Source organism: Bos indicus, chromosome 14 (assembly GCF_029378745.1).
Source record: "Bos indicus isolate NIAB-ARS_2022 breed Sahiwal x Tharparkar chromosome 14, NIAB-ARS_B.indTharparkar_mat_pri_1.0, whole genome shotgun sequence".
In the NCBI taxonomy this organism is placed as follows: Eukaryota; Metazoa; Chordata; class Mammalia; order Artiodactyla; family Bovidae; genus Bos; species Bos indicus.
This window is the reverse complement of record NC_091773.1, coordinates 78,077,974-78,097,667: the sequence shown is the minus strand read 5'-3', so window position 1 is coordinate 78,097,667 and position 19,694 is coordinate 78,077,974. Positions and strand designations below refer to the sequence as shown.

Sequence of the window (19,694 nt, the reverse complement as noted above, 5' to 3'; positions counted from 1 at the left end):
AGACAGTCAGGAGTTCCCTGTGAACCTAGATTCCCCAGGAAGGGACAAGAGTGGAGAGGCTGGACAAGAGAAATAGCCTAACAGGCCAGTGCTAACAGTTTTATCCACAGTAATCCCTCCTTAGTTACATTCTGCTTGTGTTTATCGTTAACTTTTTGCTCTTTTTACTAACGGCACAAGCGTGGGCAATTTATTTAACGCCACAAAAACTTGTCTCATCGATGAAGTGAACGTGAAATTAATGTCTACCCCATAATACTGTTCTGAGGATTCAGTGAAGTAGCATATTTTTATGACTTGCATTGTGCCTGGTGTGTTTTTTGTACTTAATCAATGTTAGCTGCTGGTAGCTGACAGTAACCATTAATAGTGATAGAGAATATGTTCCTTATACTGATATTCAAGTAGCAATGTCCCTGTGACTGAGGAATACACTGATTGGTCAGCTGTCCTTTCATAGGAAGTCCATTGTGACACCTCTGGATCATTCTTTTTGTATGGTTTTCCCTCCTCCTGCCCCCTAGAGCATTCCAGTTGCAGCTGAACACTCTTATCAATACTCAGCTATTTCCATTCACTCCACGCTGCTTGGTTTTCTGTCAGGAAAACAGACATCATACAGTTATGCTGAACAAGGAGAATTGCTTGTAAGAACTTTCTATGTATTAAGGAACTAAAAAAGGCAAAAACAAATAAACAACAACACAAAGCCCACAGTGATACGATGGAGTCAGCAAACTACCTCTATGTCTACCACCTGTGGGGTTGGAAAACAGGAAAAGGAAGGATTATCAGATATCACTCTAGAAAAGGGGGCTTCCAGAGCTCACAGTGAGAGTAGGAAGTTCTGCTTAGTTGCTGCTACTGTATCTGAACCCGGAGAATCCCACAGGGCTGGAACCCAGACCTCTAAAGAAGCAGTGCCACCTGATGCCCTCTGAGGAAGTGTGGAGACTGTTCTGCAAATGTTGCAAAAGTTTTCAAACTGGATTCAGCTGCCACTTCTGGAATGCATTGCTGCTGTCAGGGTGAAGAAACAAGGCTGCAGTAATGCTGAAAAAACAAGAAGCCAAAACAAAACCAGGAAGCAAAACAGAAAGCGTCAAGTCCTCTCTTCCTGTTCCAATCTTAGTCTCCTTCTCAAGCCCTTAACTGGCTGAGCCTAGAAAGGAGCCAGCTGGCCCCGGCAGAAGTGTGGCTTACCGAGTCTCAACTCCAGCTGTTACTAAATGCCTCTCATGAAGCTGAGAGGTAATGTCTCAGTAACTGACATTCATTTACATCCTATTGTTAGCCTATTTCTGCCAGGCTTGGGAATTCTCATATAATGGGCGAGTTTCAACTCTCGCATTGTTTTAGCTTAGAAAACTTCTCTACACAAAGTTCCATCTTAATGTGAATGTTTCAATACATTATTCCAACAGTAACTTTTCCAGCGGAGAAGGCAGTGGCACCCCACTCCAGTACTCTTGCCTGGAAAATCCCATGGACGGAGGGGCCTGGTGGGCTGCAGTCCATGGGGTCGCTAGGAGTCGGACACGACTAAGCGACTTCATTTTATTTTTTCACTTTCATGCATTGGAGAAGGAAATGGCAACCCACTCCAGTGTTCTTGCCTGGAGAATCCCAGGGACAGGGGAGCCTGGTGGGCTACCGTCTATGGGGTCGCACAGAGTCGGACACGACTGAAGCAACTTAGCAGCAGCAGCAGCAACTTTTCCAAAAACTAATTTAGTGTCTCTCCATGGTTTCGGGAATCATGAACTGAAAGTGAAGTGCTAGTCACTCAGTTGCGTCCGACTCATTGTGACCCCATGGACTGTAGCCCTCCAGGCTCCTCTGGCAGTGGAATTTTCCAGGCAATAATACTGGAGTAGGTAGCCATTCCCTTCTCCAGGGGGTCCTCCTAATCCAGGGATCAAACCTGGGTCTCCCACATTGCAGGGAGAGTCTTTCCTGTCTGAGCGACCAGGGAAGAGTATCACTAACAATAGACTTTCGAGGTTATTCTAAGCTGTACCAAAAAAAACTGCCCAATTTACTGCATTCAATGGCGTTTTCTTTCAAAGGCCAACTATGACTCTAAATGAAGGACATTACATGTTATTAAAATGAAACATAAATATTTGTACTATCCCAAGTAAAGTAAAAGGAGAAGTATAGCTAAAATTCGGAATACCCCCAAGGAATGTTTTCAGTTTCTGAGATATCAGCAGTTTTAATGAAACCTCTCTTCAATAGTACCAGGAAAGGCACTGAGGCATTTATCACCTCCAGTAATGAGCAAACTTCTATTGATAGAAAAAAAAAAAAAAGAAGAAGAAGCAATGTCAGAGCTTCCTGACCTTAAATATATATATGTGTGTGTGTGTGTGTATACACATACATACCAGTGATTCAAAATGGGGCATTGCTCAGTTCTGGATCCATTTTGACATTGAGTAAATTAACATAGGAGAAGCTACAAGAGTTGCAGTTAATGAAAACCAACTCTAAGTCACGTTGTACTTGTCTCAGATCATTGATTATGGAGCACAGTATATATTCATGAATATTGGAAAAACATATTAGCAAGAAGCAACGTCTGTTTCACTATGCAAATTTAAATTACCATCTGGTAAAATGGGATTCCACTTAAAACACTTGGAAGGCTTAGCATGGCACGGTTGACGAAGGATGTGATTCGGAGTTAGAAGACAAGTTGCAGGTCTCAACGCATGTGTGTTGACTGGTTAAACTTGGGGGTGGGAGGGTTATCTCATCCGTTTCCCACAAGTTTCCTTCATGGGCAAAATGGCTTAACAATACACATGTTACAGAATTATAAGAATTAAATAGAATCAGTTTATTGATTAATAACCTCACAATTGCTACCTGAATCCATTCACTTTTTAACAAGATACCAAAACTGTACAAAATATAAAGATTAGATTAAGGTCAAGATATTGCTAAAATAGATCATTGATGATCACAGTCAATGCTTTAAAAGCATGTTCAAGAGGCATTTGTACAAGACCAGGGATGGGGCTTGCTGGCAGGGGGTGGGCTGTTGGCAAGGGTGGCTTCACGGAAAATCATGGAAAAGTTTAGTGACAAAAAAACAGAAATAAGAATTACTCATTTACTGGTCTCAAGTGAAGTGTGCCTATAAAAAGCATTTTTTGGATTCAGCTGTAACCAAAAGCTTATTTGAAGTCAAAAGGTAGAAATTACAAACAGATTTTATGAATTTCAAGTAGTTCAAACAGTACAGAAAGCAGATATTCTAATAGGCTAGAATCATTCATGTGGATTTCAAATATAGCCTTTTAAAAAAATGAATGGCATCTTAGTTTGGTTTTATAGATTCTGTTTATCAGAAGTCAAATAAGCTGAAGACAGAAACCCTTCTTGTCATTCAACAAGGTTGAATGAAGACACAGCCAGAGATCGCCGATCCTAGAGTTATTGATCTTCATTTATCTGCTAAAAGCGTCCAGGGAGAACATGGCCCTGAATAGGTGGTCAAATTTTGGTTCTGGGAAGGCCAGTTGTTTAACCCAAAGTCCAGACTACACTTTTTGGTTAGCACTTAATCCCATAGTGACTGTAAATTTGGGTTCGTAAGTAAGGAAAATGAAAAAGTATTTTTATGTGGGAAATTTAGAAGAAAACAGATAATTACTGATTTTTAAGTTATTATTTATCTAAATGATAATCTAGTGTTCAGTGACAAAATAATACATAAATATTACATTTTCAATTTTTTTCGTGAATTTTAAAATCACATTGGTTGACAGTGAAAGTTCAGTTCAGTTAGTCGCTCAGTCACGTCTGACTCTGCAACCCCATGAACTGCAGCACGCCAGGCCTCCCTGTCCATCACCAACTCCCAGAGTCCACCCAAACTCATGTCCATTGAGTTGGTGATGCCATCCAACCATCTCATCCTCTGTCACTCCTTCTCCTCCTGCCCTCAGTCTTTCCCTGCATCAGGGTCTTTTCAAATGAGTCAGCTCTCCACATCAGGTGGGCAAAGTATTGGAGTTTCAGCTTCAACATCAGTCCCTTCAATGACAGTGAAAAATGGACATCAAATTAAAAGTCCAGCAATCAAGTAATGATTTATTAGACTGTGGTATATCTACTTGTGAAAATGCACCACAAAACTTAAACGTTGTGAATGAGTGAAGTTCACTCAGTCACGTCCAACTCTTTGCAACCCCATGGGCTATACAGTCCATGGGATTCTCCAGGCCAGAATACTGGAGTGGAATAGCATTTCTCTGCTCCAGGGGGATCTTCCTAGCCCAGGGATCGAACCCAGGTCTCACTGCATTGCAGGTGGATTCTTTACCAGCTGAACCACAAGGGAAGCCCAAGAATAATGGAGTGGGTAGCCTATCCCTTCTCCAGCAGATCTTCCCTACCAAGGAATTGAACTGGGGTCTCCTGCATTGCAGGTGGATTTTTTACCTAATGAGCTAAAAATAAACATTAGAAAGACCATTTAGCAAACGTGGGAAATGTTTTTAATATAAACCAAAGAGAATTAGCCAGGATACATTATGTTTTCAGTTATGTAAAAAAATACGAATTCTTGTAGAAAAAAGATTAGAAAATGACAGTAATTGTTCTAGGGTAAGAGATAGGAGGTTATTTTTTCCATATATATTTTCTGAAAATGCATTAAAATGTTGCTTTTTTATTGTTGAAGTTTAATAATAAAAGGCTTTTAGTAAAAACAAGAATTCAAAATTATATTAATTTTGTACATCAATGTGCCATTAAATTGTCTTTGTCCAAAAAGCAACTGTTAAAAAGAATATCCTTATTTTTTATAGACACAAGCTGTGTCTATTTTTTATCAATAAATCAATATTAAAATTGCTTACCACTTTTCAGCTTTTGTTTGATAATGAAATGACACATCTCAGATATTATTAAAGCAAACAAAATTCCAAACAGAAAATGGTCCCATGAAAAGTAGAAATGTTTATTAAATAAAATAGACCTTCAAACTTCCTCAACCTGCTGTTTTTATTAAAATCTGACATTTGCTTTATTTATTGCTTGAGAGTAGGTCTTTTAAAGTTTTTGTTTTAAAATAGGCCTTAGAGAAAAGAGAATTATGTGTTTGACTTTAAATCATTGTTTGTTTGACCTGTAAACACAATGGGAAAAACAGTATTCTAATAGTATTAGGGAAAATGAAGGGCCATTAAAGGAAAGGAAAGGGAATGCAATTCTGAGAGTGGAAGAACAAAAAATCAAGAAGAAGGAAAGAATTTAAAGTTTTCGAGTGACCTTGGAGGTTTGAATTCCATTGAATTCTATCGGATGGAAATTTCTCTTGGGCTATTTTCTCTGATTTGCCGAGGACAGGATTCTGATGAGAAAGCCAATGTTTGTGTCTCCTTCATAGGCCGCCTTTCACCTACTTCCTTCTGTATTTAGAAGAACTGCTACATCTTGCAGTCCTAGAGAACGGCCTTGCTTCCCATCCTTATCTTGTTATTAATATGTTTTCATGCTTGAAAACAACTCCCAGTCTTCCTCCTCTTGGTTTCTGGTAAGCTCAACTTTGCCCAGTGAAAAGTAACAAACTTCCAGCTCCATTAAAATTTAAAATCATGCTCTCATATGAAATGCCCTTTTAGCTTTGTCTGTGTGTTACAATATCACTTTTATCAAAATCAAGTTCTAATGCTGCATATCTTCGCAACAGAGAGACAGAATGAATTGACAAAACCTTACCTGATTCTGTAACGGGAAAGGAGTCATCTTTCTTTGAAGTAACACATCCAAATATTCAGAAAACAAGGACCTCTCCCTATAGCAACTTACAACAAAGCACACAACATATGCTGCTTTACTAAAATGTACATCCTATGCTAAACGTGTCACAAATAGAGTGAACAGGTGCAGCTCTGTTTTTTCAGCATGAGATCATACCTGGCCAACACTGGAAGTTTTGTAATCCTTGTCTGGGGGGAAACAACAGAAATATTGATGAACAGTGCAGTTCTAAAACATTATTGAATTGCACTATCATTAAAGTAGTAGAGAGTATGATGTCTTCACCTGACCTGACATCCAGTATAGCACTGTTACACCATTTTATATTTCAGTTGTGCTTTAGAGAGTTTCTTAACTCAGTGTGTAGATTAGTTTATTTCATGAACCTGCTAAATGGCATTTTGACGTCCTGGGGAAATGATTCCTCCACAAGAGCTTCCCTTTCGTCTCCAGCAGCCACTTCCAGCCTGGAGGAGATGGGTCAGTTGTCACGTTTCTGCTCTTTCGGTAACTTTGCGGGCGGTAGCTCACGAGAAGCGCCTTTTGTGTTGTGGTTCACTGACTTAGGTTGCTCTGTGAATTCAACGTATAAATAAATAATGTAGGTCCTGTTTTGTGATTGAAATGAGGGGCAGGCTTAGTTGACCCTTCTGATTTTCGAGCCCCTAGTGGTATGAAAATGGTCCACGGCGCCTTTCGGCTTCATCGTCCTGTACCCTTTGAAGTCAGCTATAATGTGTGGGCATCCGTGACCTGTTCTTTGCTGGCAGCTCCTCGGCTCTAATGGACTTTGCTTATGCGCAGAGGATGACCCCTCTCTTGAACTCTGTCTCCTTTCATTTCTTTTCCTTTCCAGACATCTCTTAGTATTTCCTAGCATGTTCCCAAATCATTGTTTTTGGATCTGTTAGCTCTCTAATATAAAAGACATTCTTAGTACCAAGGTCTGCTTCAAATGTGGTTTGTGTACATCCGACTTTTCTTCCCTCTAGTGTCATAGTATTCAGTGTTTCTGAAAGAATACTTGGAAACCAGCCTATCTTAAGCATTATCTTTCATATACTATTTTCCAAAAAGAGATTATCACATTTCCATTGGTATATACAAATGAGATGTAATTTTATGAAATAACCAATTATAGAAGGTTTTAAATATTTTAAAATTTAAAGATGTTTTCATTTTCTCATTTCTGTCTTTCACATTAGATTTTCTATTGACTGTTTTAAACCAACTTTGAGAATCCATATAATAGTGTCATAATAAAATATATAATAACCATCATTTTAATTCAATAATGCTATTTTATTTATAGTAGACAATGCAATAATACCTCTGCCTCAGTGGCAAATAGTTTTCAAAATAAATGAGTATATATATATATGTATATATATAAAATTTTTCCCTCTGGTCCTTTTATGCTGCTCAAATGTGCTTAATCACACAAAAATTTGTTGTGTGTATGCAGTATGAGACTTTGAATATATTAATTACATATTTTTATAAATATGTAAATACTCATACTTTATCCCTTTCATTGTCTAATGCAAATACATTGGTTATAGTGCGTATCATTTTTCACTTTTAAGCAGAAGCTTCAGCGTTTTATTGGTATTCTTTGTTAGAGAAATTTTTAATAGCTAACTACAAACATCTCTAGTCTCAATTTCCACATCTACCAAATGGTCAGAAAAATAAAATATCATCCTGATAAACATTTTCTATCAGTTCTTTAGTCAACAAAGTTTTGTGCTCATGCTACCAGCCTTTCATCCAAGTTCAGCTCCCTTTTTTCTAGTCAGAAAAGCCTAGTCAGAAAATTTTTTCATTACTTAAGAAAGTCCTTAGTGAGAGGGAAGGAACCATGTTGATTTTTCTCTCACAGCTGCCCTCTTTAAACTAGTCATACTTCTATTTTTTTCCCACCTTCTGAGATATTTTCTGATTATACACTAATTTTCTTTGCTCTGTCCCTGATTCTGCATGATCTTTTCCTCCTTTCAAACTATCTTACTAAGTATCTGATGTGGAAAAGGAAGATTTCTGTTCCTAAGAAGGATAAATCTGTTAAATCAAGCAAAGAAATATACTTGGGAATGAAGGTCAGAATAACTCCAACATATTGCAAAGTTCCTTGTTCTTTCCTGCCTTTATAAAAGTGAGTTCATATGGAGTCAGATTTTAATGTTCAGAAAGCATAGACTATACTAGCATCCCATTCCTGTAGTGAAAATGGATCTTCCTGATTACAGTATTAAAAAACGTGTTGACGTTTTTTCAAGGCCATTCTCTTAATCATCTCAGACGTTTGGTAGAACGCGCAGGTGTGAGCCACAGCTCTCAGCCGCGTTTGTGTTTCGTGAAGGTTGTTCGATTACCACGGCCGTGTGCCTCCGCCGCCCCGCGCGGTCATCCCGCTGAAGCGGCCCCGAGCGGCAGTGACGACCACGCGCAGGGGAAAAGGAGTTTTCTCCATGAAAGGAGGATCGAGGTCTGCTGTCACCGGCTCTTCTTCGTCGGGCTCGAAATGTAAGTAATCTTCTTCGCTTCCCCGTAAAGAAGGGTGGGGGTGTGGACCATTGCATGAATGTCTGTACTCAGTAAATGAATCAAGAATTATGGCAGGGTTGCTACGTACGATGTATGAGCGAAATATCAAATGGATAAGAAACGGTCTCTGCTTTCCACTCTACTGCAGTGGAGTAGTGTGGTGGAGACAGACACCAACATGACTAACGCAAACCTGGAAGCGATCAGGAAGGTGTTTTATTAGAGCGAAGAATAGCTCTGACGCACCTAGCTTGTGACACGTCCAAGTCTTGCTGCTTTTGGTGAAGAAACAAATTTCACTTCCAGAAAGAGTCATAGAGTATCTTTTCAGAGAAGCAGAATGCAAAATCAGTGCATGCTTTGAATATTTGAGCCCTGGGGTAACTAAGAGGGGAATGGTAGAAAGGCTAAAAGGGTAACTAACTTTCCATACTATTCTAAATCAGGAGAATGGTGTCTGAAACCATATGTAATGTCATAAAAAATAATATTGACATAATCTCACATGGATTAATAAAAAGTAGAGCTACAAACCTCCCAACGAAACGCATTGTTAAGTTTTTATATGGACAGATCCAGAAAAATATAATTTGTTATGAGAATATTATTCCTAAGGTAGAGATAGCAGTTTTTCTTGCATTTCTTGAGGTTACAGCCTACAAAGAGACAATAGCAAGCAAGGTAAAATCTGAGGTTTTAACACGGTAGATCATCACTATGTCAAAGAATAAAGTAGAATAAAGCGACAGAGAAAGAGGAGAGCTGTGTTTCATGGCATGGAGTGTGGCTGCCTCTCTGACAAGGTGCTGTGTGAGCAGAGACCCCATGGAGGCAGGGGAAGGAGTGTGTGCATGAAGCTGTCGGTGGCAGAGCATCTGGGCAGAGAGAAGGGTCGGTGCAGAGACCTTACCCTGGAACAAGGAAACCAGGGCCAGGAGTGAAGAGGAAATGTGGTGGGGATAAGGTAGAGCCAAGGCAAGTCCCAGTGCAGCCTGTTAGGTCCCATGGGGGGTTTCTAGTTACTTTAAATCTGTCCTTCAAGACAAGTGAAGCAAATCCTTTATCCTAAGTTTACTGATGGGTAAGCACAGAGAAGCTAAATCATCAAGCAAAGAACTGACTCTTTGGATAACACCCCGATGCTGGGAAAGGTTGAAGGCAGGAGGAGAAAGGGATGACAGAGGATGCAATGGTTGGATGGCATCACCGACTTGATGGACATGAGTTTGAGCAAGCTCTGGGAGATGGTGATGGACAGGGAGGCCTGGGGTGCTGCAGTCCATGGGGGCGCAAAGAGTTGGACACGACTGAGAGACTGAACTGAACTGAAGCACAGAGAATGTTACATTGTTAGTAGATGGTACAGCCAACACTAAACCCATATTCCTTCATTCTCATCCCTGTATATGCTGTCTACTTTAGAACATTGCCTTGTACCTTAGCACCATCAGAAATACTAAGAAAAAACACTGTTGAGATACTTTGCTTTTATATGAAGAAGTGTGAAAAATAGTTACCCTCAGCACTGATGCTTCTGTTAACTAAGTTTGGTGCACTCAGAATTTAAATTAGCTAATCTAAACTAAATAGCAAATTACATAGATTTACATTTATTTCCCCATGTACTGACTCATCCATTTGTCTAATTCTTCTACGGATATAAAAATGTGAATTCCCTTTTTGAGTCTTAGTAATAAAAGAAAATGAGTTTCTGCAACAATCTCTAAACAATCTTACATGCTGTCTGTTTTCAAAAACAAAGAAAGTTCTTGAATTTTGTTCTTGCTGTGGAAAATTGAGCATTGAATTGTCTGCTATGTTTATAGAAGACTTTTTTTTTTTTTTACCATAGTAGTATTAAGTTAATTTTAAATAGAAATATCTTGAGCATCTGTGGATGCTTTGCCCTGGAGTCGTTTTTAGAATGCTGTTTAGCAATGGGAGTAGTATTGATGTTTTGGCCATGGCAGTTCTATGCTGTGAAAGAATATTCCACGCTTTGCAGAACATTCAGCATCCCTGACTTTCCAACCTTCAGGGCCAGCAGCACTCTTCAGGCTTTTTAATAACTGTATGTGTGCTTATGCATTTCTAAATTTTCCTTAAGGAGATGTAACCACCCTGGTTTAGAACCAGTGGTTTCTGGTCATTCTCGGGTGAGTACAGCTTTGTACAACTCAACCAGTTGACTGCTATAAACCTCAGTGATGCGGAGAAGAGTGGTAGTTTCCAGGAGTTATTTTTATGTAAATAGCTTGATCTTCAAATAGTTAAGTTGTTTCTGGCCTTTTATTTTTGATTTCTAATCTTCTTGGGTCATGGAGAGAGAATGTGAATTATAAGATCTTTTTGAGTACCTTAGAATTTATCTTGGTTTCATAATAATGAGATTTTGTGAGTGGGAAATAGGATCTATTTTCTGCCTTTGGTATAATACTGTGTGTGTCTTTTATCTTGGTTGTATCATCCGATACTCTGTAGACTTTGTTCTTTTGTGGCAAGTTGATAAGTGAAATTCTGAAAGTAATTATTTAAAATTCTCTACCAATTAGTGACCTTATAAAGTTCTTCTTTTCTTGAGGTTTTATTTTATATTCCTTGTTGCTTGGCTAGTATTTATATGGTGTTTTACATAATAGCTAAATAATAGCTAACATTTTTTTGATGTTTGTTCTATGGTAGCTATTGTTTTAAACACATTATTAATACATACATTTTCACATATAAATTAAATATATTAATTCATTTGTTTCTCATAACTGCCAATAACTGAAATATTATTATCATTCCCATTTTATAAGTGTAGAAAAGTTAAGTAATATCCCTAAAGTCACAGAGCTATTTAATAACAGAGCCTGGAACTACAGCCTGATTCTAGAGCATCTGTTTCTAGAGTATAGGATCTTATGTCTGTGCCCTTTTTAGTACTTCTTCTCTAAAACTTCTTGGAGAATTGTAACTTTCACATTTATGTAATACTTCATTTTCTATCCATACCCTAGAATTTTGCTTTTTTTGATACGTTGCTTGGTCCTTTACTGATAAGACTGTCTTGTGGTTTGCACTTCCCTAGTCTACCTTTTATTTTCCACCTTTCTCTGTCATTAGTTTCCCAGGGCACATGTGATAAATTATGACAAACTGAGGGTTTAACAACAAATATTTAGAGTTTGAACGTCTGAGATCAAGGTGTCCCAGAGCTCTTCTCTGTTTCTGGAAGTTCCACGGACAGTCTGAGACTGTCTTCTGGACAGTCTGTTCCACGCCTTTCTCCTAGCTTCTGGAATGCTGCAATCCTTGGCATGCCTGGGTTTACTGACCAGTCTCCGCCTCCATCATCACATGTCTTCTGGACAGTCTGTTCCATGTCTTTCTCCTAGCTTCTGGAATGCTGCAATCCTTGGCAGCCTGGGTTTACTGCCCAGTCTCCGCCTCCATCATCACACGCGCTTTTCCCCTGTGTCTTTGTGTCTATGTGTCTTCTCCTTTTCTTATGAAGACATTAGTCATGTTGGACTAGGACTCACTCAATAACCTCGTTGTAATTACATCTACAAAGATGTATTTTCCAACAGGTAACATTTACAGGTACTGGGATTAGGACTTATCTTTTGAGAGAACATTTTAATCAACACCACTATCACTTTGTTTTTGCATAAATTTTTTCCTAAAATAACATATATGCGGACCTTGTTTTTGAAAGCAATATGGAAGTCTTTGTTTTTTACAGGGAAATTTAATTATTTTACGTATGTTTTACTCACTAGCCTGCTAGATTAGTTTATATTTCGTCCATCCTAACTCCAATTTAAATTATCGTTTCCTCTTTTCTTCCTTTCCTTATGCTTGTTTAATGAATTTGCTTTTAATTCTGTCTTTTCCTTCATTACAGTCTTAATTTGGATATTCTACTACATCCCTCTTTTTCATTAGTGACTATAATAATATATTAAACTTTTATAGATAAAACTATTTTATCTATTTCTCTCCTAAAATCAAATAATACCTATTCTAACTTGCATCGAAGACATGAATTTTAGAAAGCTTGTACTTCATCGCTCCCAAAACACCTGTGTCCCCTCCCTGTTGAACCTTCCTCCAACCCCCACCACGCCCCATCCCTCTAGGGTGTCACAGAGCACCTGGTTGAGCTCCCTGTGTTGTACAGCAACTCCCCACGAGCTATGTTTTGCATACGGCACATGTATATTTTTCAGTGCCACTCTCTCAGTTCCTCCCACCCTCTCCAGCCCCCACTGTGTCCACAAGTCTGTTCTTTATGTTGCATCTCTATTCCTGCCCTGCAAATAGGATACTCAGTACCATTTTTCTCGATTTCATGCATGTGCATTAATGTTTGATATTTGTTTTTCTCTTTCTGACTTACTGCACTCTGTATAACAACAGGCACTACCCTCATCCACCTCACCAGAACTGACTCAAATGCACTCCTTTTCATGGCTGAGTAATATTCCATTGTATGTATGTACCACACTTTATCCATTCATCCGTCAACAGACATCCGGGTTGCTTCTGTGTCCCAGCTACTGTGAGTAGTGCTGCAGTGAGCATAAGGGTACATCTGTCTTTTTGAATTATGGTTTTCTCAGGCTATTCAGGGCTTCCTAGGTAGCTCAGCTGGTAAAGAATCCACCTGCAGTGCAGGACTCTCTGGTTCAATTCCTGGGTTGGGAAGCTCCCCTAGAGACAGGATAAGCTACGCACTCCAGTATTCTTGGGCTTTCCTGGTGGCTTAGATGGTAAAGAATCCACCTGCAATGAGGGAGACCTGAGTTGAATCCCTGAGTTGGGAAGACCCCCTGGAGGAGGGCCTGACAGCACACTTCAGTATTCTTGCCTGGAGAATTCTCAGGGACAGAGGAGCCTAGTGGGCTATAGCCCATGGGATCCCAAAGAGTCAGACATGACTAAACATAGCAAAGGGTATATGCTCAATAGTGGGATTGCTGGGTCATGTGGTAGTTTTATTCCTAGTTTTTTAAGGAATCTCTATACTGTTCTCCATAGTGGCTGTATCAATTTACATTCCCACCAACAGTGCAAGAGGGTTCCCTTTTCTCCACACCCTCTCCAGCATCTGTTGTTTGTAGATGTTTTTGATGGTGGCCACTCTGACTGCTGTGAGGTGACACCTCATTATAGTTTTGATTTGCATTTCCCTGATAATGAGTGACATTGAGCATTTTTTATGTGCTTATTGGCCATCTGTATGTCTTCTTTGGGGAAATGTCTGTTTAGGTCTTCTGCCCATTCTTTGATTGGGTTTGTTTTTTTTTTAATCTGATATTGAGCTGTGTGAGCTGCTTGTATATTTTGGAGATTAATCCTTTGCCAGTTGCTTCATTTGTAATTATTTTCTCCCATCCTGAGGGTAGTCTTTTCATCTTATTTATGGTTTCCTTTGCTGTGCAAAAGCTTTTATGTTTATTTAGGTACCATTTATTTTTGTTTTTATTTCCATTACTCTAGGAGGTGGGTCATAGAGATCTTGCTGTGATTTATGTCAAAGTGTTCTGCCTATGTTTTCCTCTAAGAGCTTTATAGTTTCTGGTCTTACAATTAGTTCTTTAATCCATTTTGAGTTTATTTTTTGTTAGGAAGTGTTCTAATGTATTCTTTTACACACAACTGTCCAGTTTTCTCAGCACCAAGTATTGAAGAGACTGCCTTTTCTCATTGTATACTCTTGCCTCCTTTATCAAAGATAAGGTGCCTACAGGTGTGTGTCTCTACCTCTGGGCTTTCTATCGTGCTCCATTGGTCTGTATTTCTGGTTTTTGTGCCAGTACCATACTGTCTTGCTGACTACAGCTTTGTAGTATAGTCTGAAGTCAGGACCATTGATTCTTCCAGTGCCCTTCTTCTTTCTCCAGACCTGCCAGCATTCTTTGTATCTCCTTCAGTGGCAGATTCAGAGGCATTGCTTTTAGTAATGTTTGTTAAATCTAAATATATATATATATTAAACAACTCCCTGTAATAATGTTACACCTCACAATTATAGTGTAAAGAAAAAATGGTAAAAATAAAAGTGCAGTTCTTACATTAAATGAAACTACCCAAAGCACATAAATATAATCTATGAATTTAATGGAGATGACATATACTAACCTATTACACAGAGAGCAGAAATGTGTAAAAATTAGAAACGGAGAACAAAGAAAAGAAGTTTAAATATTAGGCTTAACTGTGCTTAGTCTCTCAGTCATGTCCGACTCTTTGTGACCCCATGGACTGAAGCCCCCCACGCACCTCTATCCATGGGGATTCTCCAGGCAAGAATACTGGAATGGGTTGCCATGCCCTCCTCCAGGGGATCTTCTCAGCCCAGAGACCAAACCCAGGTCTCCCACATTGCAGGTGGATTCTTAACCGTCTGGGCCACCAAGGAAGCACTAGGTTTAACTAGCAGGCCTCTTCCAAAGAGATCTTTGTCATGAGGGACAAGCATAAGAAATGAATATAAAGTTAGCATCAGTGTCAGTTCCTCGCAGGCTGTGGTTTTTCACAGGGGTTTTGATTTGCATTTTCCTGATGATTAGTGATGTTGAGCATCTTTTCCTGTACCTGTCAGCCATCTGTATGTCTTCTTTGGGAAAATGTCTGTTCAAACCCTCCGCCCATATTTTAATCAGACTTTTTTTTTCGGCTATTGAGCTGTATGAGCTCTTTGCATATTTAGCATATTGGCCTCCTATCAGATATGATTTGTAATTATTTTCTCCCACTTATTAGGTTGCCGGTTTATTTTGGTGGTGGTGGTGGTGGTGGTTTTTGGCTGTACAGAAGCCTTGATGTCTGATACAGTCATTTGCTTATTTTTCTCTTGTTGCTTTTGCTTTGGTGTCATATTCAAAATGTCGTTGCCTGGACCTGTGTCGTGGAGGTCACTGCCTACATGTTCTTCTGGGAGGCTTATGGTTTTAAGTCTTGCATGCAAGTCTTTAATCCACTTAGTTAATTTTGGGGTGTGGTATAAAATAGTGGCCCAGTTTCATTTTTCACGTGTAGTTGTCCAGCGTTCCCAACACCATGTTTTGAGGAGGCTATTCTTTCCCCGTTGTACATTTTTTGCTCGTTTGTCATAAATTAATCAACCACTTACGGATGGGTTGCTGGTTTTCTGGGCTCTCTATTTTGTTTGCTGACCCACATGTCTGTTGTTGTGCCAATGCTATTCTGTTTTGATTATTTATACGTTTGCAGTATAGTTTGAAATCAGGGAGCATTATGCTTTTTCCAGCCTTGTTCTTCTTTCTTAAAATTGCTTTAGTGATAAAGTCCCATTTTGTGGTTCCATACAAATTTTAGAATTGCTTGTTATGATTTTTTATTCCACAAACAATCTCGTCTTTATCATGTGTCATCAATGGAAAATTTCTTCCTGTCTCTTTTCCTTTTGATATGTATTTGCATATATGGGCTCTGACTTCAGTCCCCTGTGTCCTTATCATTCTTTTTTGTTTGCTTGTTTCTATTTTTACTCTTTATTTTGTGATAGCTTCTTTCAACCTTTGCTCTCCTAAATTTGCTTTTTAGCAGTTTTAGTAATAACACTTTTTTATTCAAAAATCAAGTTTTTAGTTCTAGAAATTCTTATTTTACTTTGCTCCTGTTTAAAGGTTGCTCCTGCTGTCTGACTGTAGCCCACTAGGCTCCTCTGACATGGAATTTTCAGGCAAGATACTGGAAAAATACTGGAGCAGGTTGCCATTTTCTACTCTAGGGGACCTTCCTGACCCAGGGATCAAACCCGTGTCTCTTGCATCTCCTGCAGTGGCAGGTGGATTCTTTACCATGACTCCACCTGAGAAGCCTGATTAAGAGCTGAGGCCATGGCACTTTTATCAACATTTTCTATCACTGATTTTGCTTCTTCAGTATCCATCTCCTCCAGTTATTTGCCTCATCTCTCTCTTGCAAAACAGGGCTTCCCTGATAGCTCAGTTGGTAAAGAATCCGCCTTCAATGCAAGAGACCCCAGTTCTATTCCTGGGTCAGGAAGATCCACTGGAGAAGGGATAGGCAACCCACTCCAGTATTCTTGGGCTTTCCTTGTGACTCAGCTGGTAAAGAATCCACCTGCAATACGGGAGACCTGGGTTCGATGCCTAGGTTGGGAAGATCCCCTGCAGAAGGGAAAGGCCACCCACTCCAGTATTCTGGGCTGAAGAATTCCATGGAGTGTATAGTCCATGGGTCACAAAGAGTTGGACATGACAGAGAGATTTTCACTCTCTTGCAAAAACCTGCTCCATTAGTCACTTGCTTTCTTGTATAATTCCCTGACATTGTGCACCCCAAGCTATTTTGGTCCGTCAGAAAATGAGGAACTAAAAGTCAATGTGATTTCTAGTCACCTTGACTAGTAGCTATCTTGGGCCTCTTTTATGACATATGAGAAGACTTCTTTGCTCACCAATATCAGTTCAGTTCAGTTCAGTCGCTCAGTCGTGTCCCACTCTTTGCGACCCCATGAATCGCAGCACGCCAGGCCTCCCTGTCCATCACCAACTCCCGGAGTTCACCCAAACTTATGTGCATCAAGTCAGTGATGCCATCCAGCCATCTCATCCTCTGTCGTCCCCTTCTCCTCCTACCCCCAGTCCCTCCCAGCATCAGAGTCTTTTCCAATGAGTCAACTCTTCACATGAGGTGGCCAAAGTATTGGAGTTTCAGCTTTAGCTTCAGTCCTTCTAATGAACACCCAGGACTGATCTCCTTTAGGATGGACTGGTTGGATCTCTTTGCAGTCCAAGGGACTAGCAAGAATCTTCTCCAGCACCACAGTTCAAAAGCATCAATTCTTCGGCGTTCAGCTTTCTTCACAGTCCAACTCTCACATCCATACATGACCACAGGAAAAACCATAGCCTTGACTAGACGGACCTTTGTTGGCAAAGTAATGTCTCTGCTTTTGAATATGCTATCTAGGTTGGTCATAACTTTCCTTCCAAGTATACACTGAGCTAACTGTGCACTCAACAGTGCCTCTTCCCACAGGGAATACCTTTAGTGTCAATGGGACTCTCAGACTCTCCCAGTGTACATTGCAAGGTGTTAGGCATAGTCCTCATCACTCTAAGAGAATTTATAATGGACTCCTCTCTTCTTGCCCAACACGCTCAGGGAACGTTAACATTCTTTCCAGTCTCCCAGGAGAGGCAAGTTAGCCCTTTCCTGAACATCTATAAACTTAGCATCTTTCCTTGCCCCTGCATGTGCACATGCTGCAATCTCATGCCTTTTTTCAGAGGATATGAGGTCTTATAGGTGCATGTGGCTGTGCCTCCCATTTCCATGGCAGCCACAGTTTATTTTACTTTATTATTTAATTTAATATTATATTTTTGGGGTAGAGTCATCCAGGCACAGCGTGTTTCTATCTCTCAGAAATACCCAAGTACTGAAAAATCTAATGACTTTTTTCTTGCATTGGAATAAATCAGTAATGAAAGGACGTTTGCAGAAACACAAATTGCCAAAGTCAGCTACTTGAGAACATAATTCAAACTAGCTTTCTGTAAAGACCTTTGAGTAAAATAATTATTTGAAATGTATTATAGATGTATTAATTCTCAAATATGCTAATTTAAATAAAATTATTAATATTTAAAGGCAAGAGACTGATCAATTTTGTGCATGTTTCATACAGTTCTATATATTTAAAGACTCAATTCGCAAAAACTGTAGTTTAGTGTTATTATAGTGAAACATGAATCTAAATGAGATTTGTATATAATTAATTGGCAAGATTAACTAGACTCACAATTGCATATTCTCTCTAAAAGTATATTAGCAGACTATATTATATATGGAAGTGAGTGAATACAAATATTAATTATTTGATAGTACTTTTACAATTAGCCTGGTCTGTGGGAACAATAATTTTCAAATTCAAATCACACATGAAAAACTTCAGTGAAGTGTGAAATACACTATGTTAATATTGGCTTAAGTGAATGACTATTTACTGAGGTATATATTTTGCTCTTTTATTAATAGCTATTTCCCAGTACTAAATGACTTGGTAAGTTTAGAGGAAGAAATTAATGTTATAGCTTAGGCAATTTGTCATTTCTTATTTCAGAATTTGGAATAATGTTTAATTCTACTGAGGAGAAAAACTATATAAAGAAAATATATTAGTGCTGTAATTTGCCAAGGTTGAACACTGATAAGCTTTTTAAATGGATTGCTGTTTTAAAAAATTATATCTCCACTAGGTATTTCTGTCCTTTTTCAAATCAACTTGAGCTAAAACTATAACCAGCTTGTCCCGTTCCACATCATGGGATCATAAAATAAAGATGTAATGTTGCTAATAAACACTTTATAAAAGAGAAGACATAAACATCTATGAGCTTTGGCAGATGTTCTTAGTAGAAAAAAAAATCAGCCTTCTGAAAAAAATATAATATTAAATAAATCTCTTTAAGTAATTAATTTAAATCCTAGGGTCTAGCAAGAGAAATCCCAATAAGTTTTTATGCCTTTGGAGTTCTGTTGGTGCAGTTTTCAGTTACATAAGATCCTTGAAGCACCTAAAGGGCAATTAAAGGCAATTCAATTAAATTTAAGAAGTAGTAGTTGAGAACTTATCCTCAACACTAGGTTAGTATTGCGTTGGTTTTTCCCCCCAAATCCATATGATTTTAGTATAGAGTTGAAGCATCAATCAGAGAAACAAATGTTAATATCCAGCAAAGTATCACTAAATATCCCTTTCCATCCATTATTTTGGCCAAGGTATTTATTACGCTTTCAAATATTTGGCCAGCAGGGTTAGAGAAGTCTTAATAGTATTGAGAATACTGAATTGAGCCTAGAAGGATAGGTGAGTTTGGAAAGAAAGTACAAGAAACTTCCATTTCCCTGAGTTGAGAAGAGCAAAGGCTTTATTCTCAGATTGTCTGGGATGGAATTCGCATTGCACAACACACTAATACTGTGGCTGTGAGGAAATCCTTGAATCTGTGTGTGCCTGTATTTATTTTCTATCTGTAAAATGGAAATAATAATACTTTATATATAACACTTTGTCGTGGGAATTAAATGACTGATGCACATAACGTTCTCAGGCAGGTCTCGTTAAACAGCGAGTGATTGGGGGTTTACTGTCTCTGTTGGTGGTACTGGCACAGCAGAGTGCAGCAGGGAAGAGGGTGGGGCACGAAACTGCTGTAACTTGAATCCAGCCATGGCTCCCAGCCGTGGCTCAGCCGTTTGCGAGCTGTGTGCCTCGGGGGAAGGCTCTTGGTTTGCTGTGCCTTAGTTTCCTCGCCTATAACCTGGGAATGGTAATCTCCTCACCGCTTCCATAAAGTTTGTGTGAGGATTAAATGAGT

The 19,694-nt window shown here is 39.1% G+C and overlaps 1 protein-coding gene across 7 annotated transcripts in view; it reads left to right on the top strand.

Moving 5' to 3' along the window:
* The window catches only part of RALYL (RALY RNA binding protein like), an 819,948-nt gene that overhangs the window by 727,771 nt on the left and 72,483 nt on the right, over positions 1-19,694 (top strand). For all 7 annotated transcript variants that reach the window (XM_070802966.1, XM_019974097.2, XM_070802963.1 and 4 more), the window contains one exon: positions 8,141-8,304. In XM_070802966.1, the coding sequence (XP_070659067.1) occupies positions 8,141-8,304 (164 nt within the window). The remainder of the gene's footprint in view (positions 1-8,140; positions 8,305-19,694) is intronic.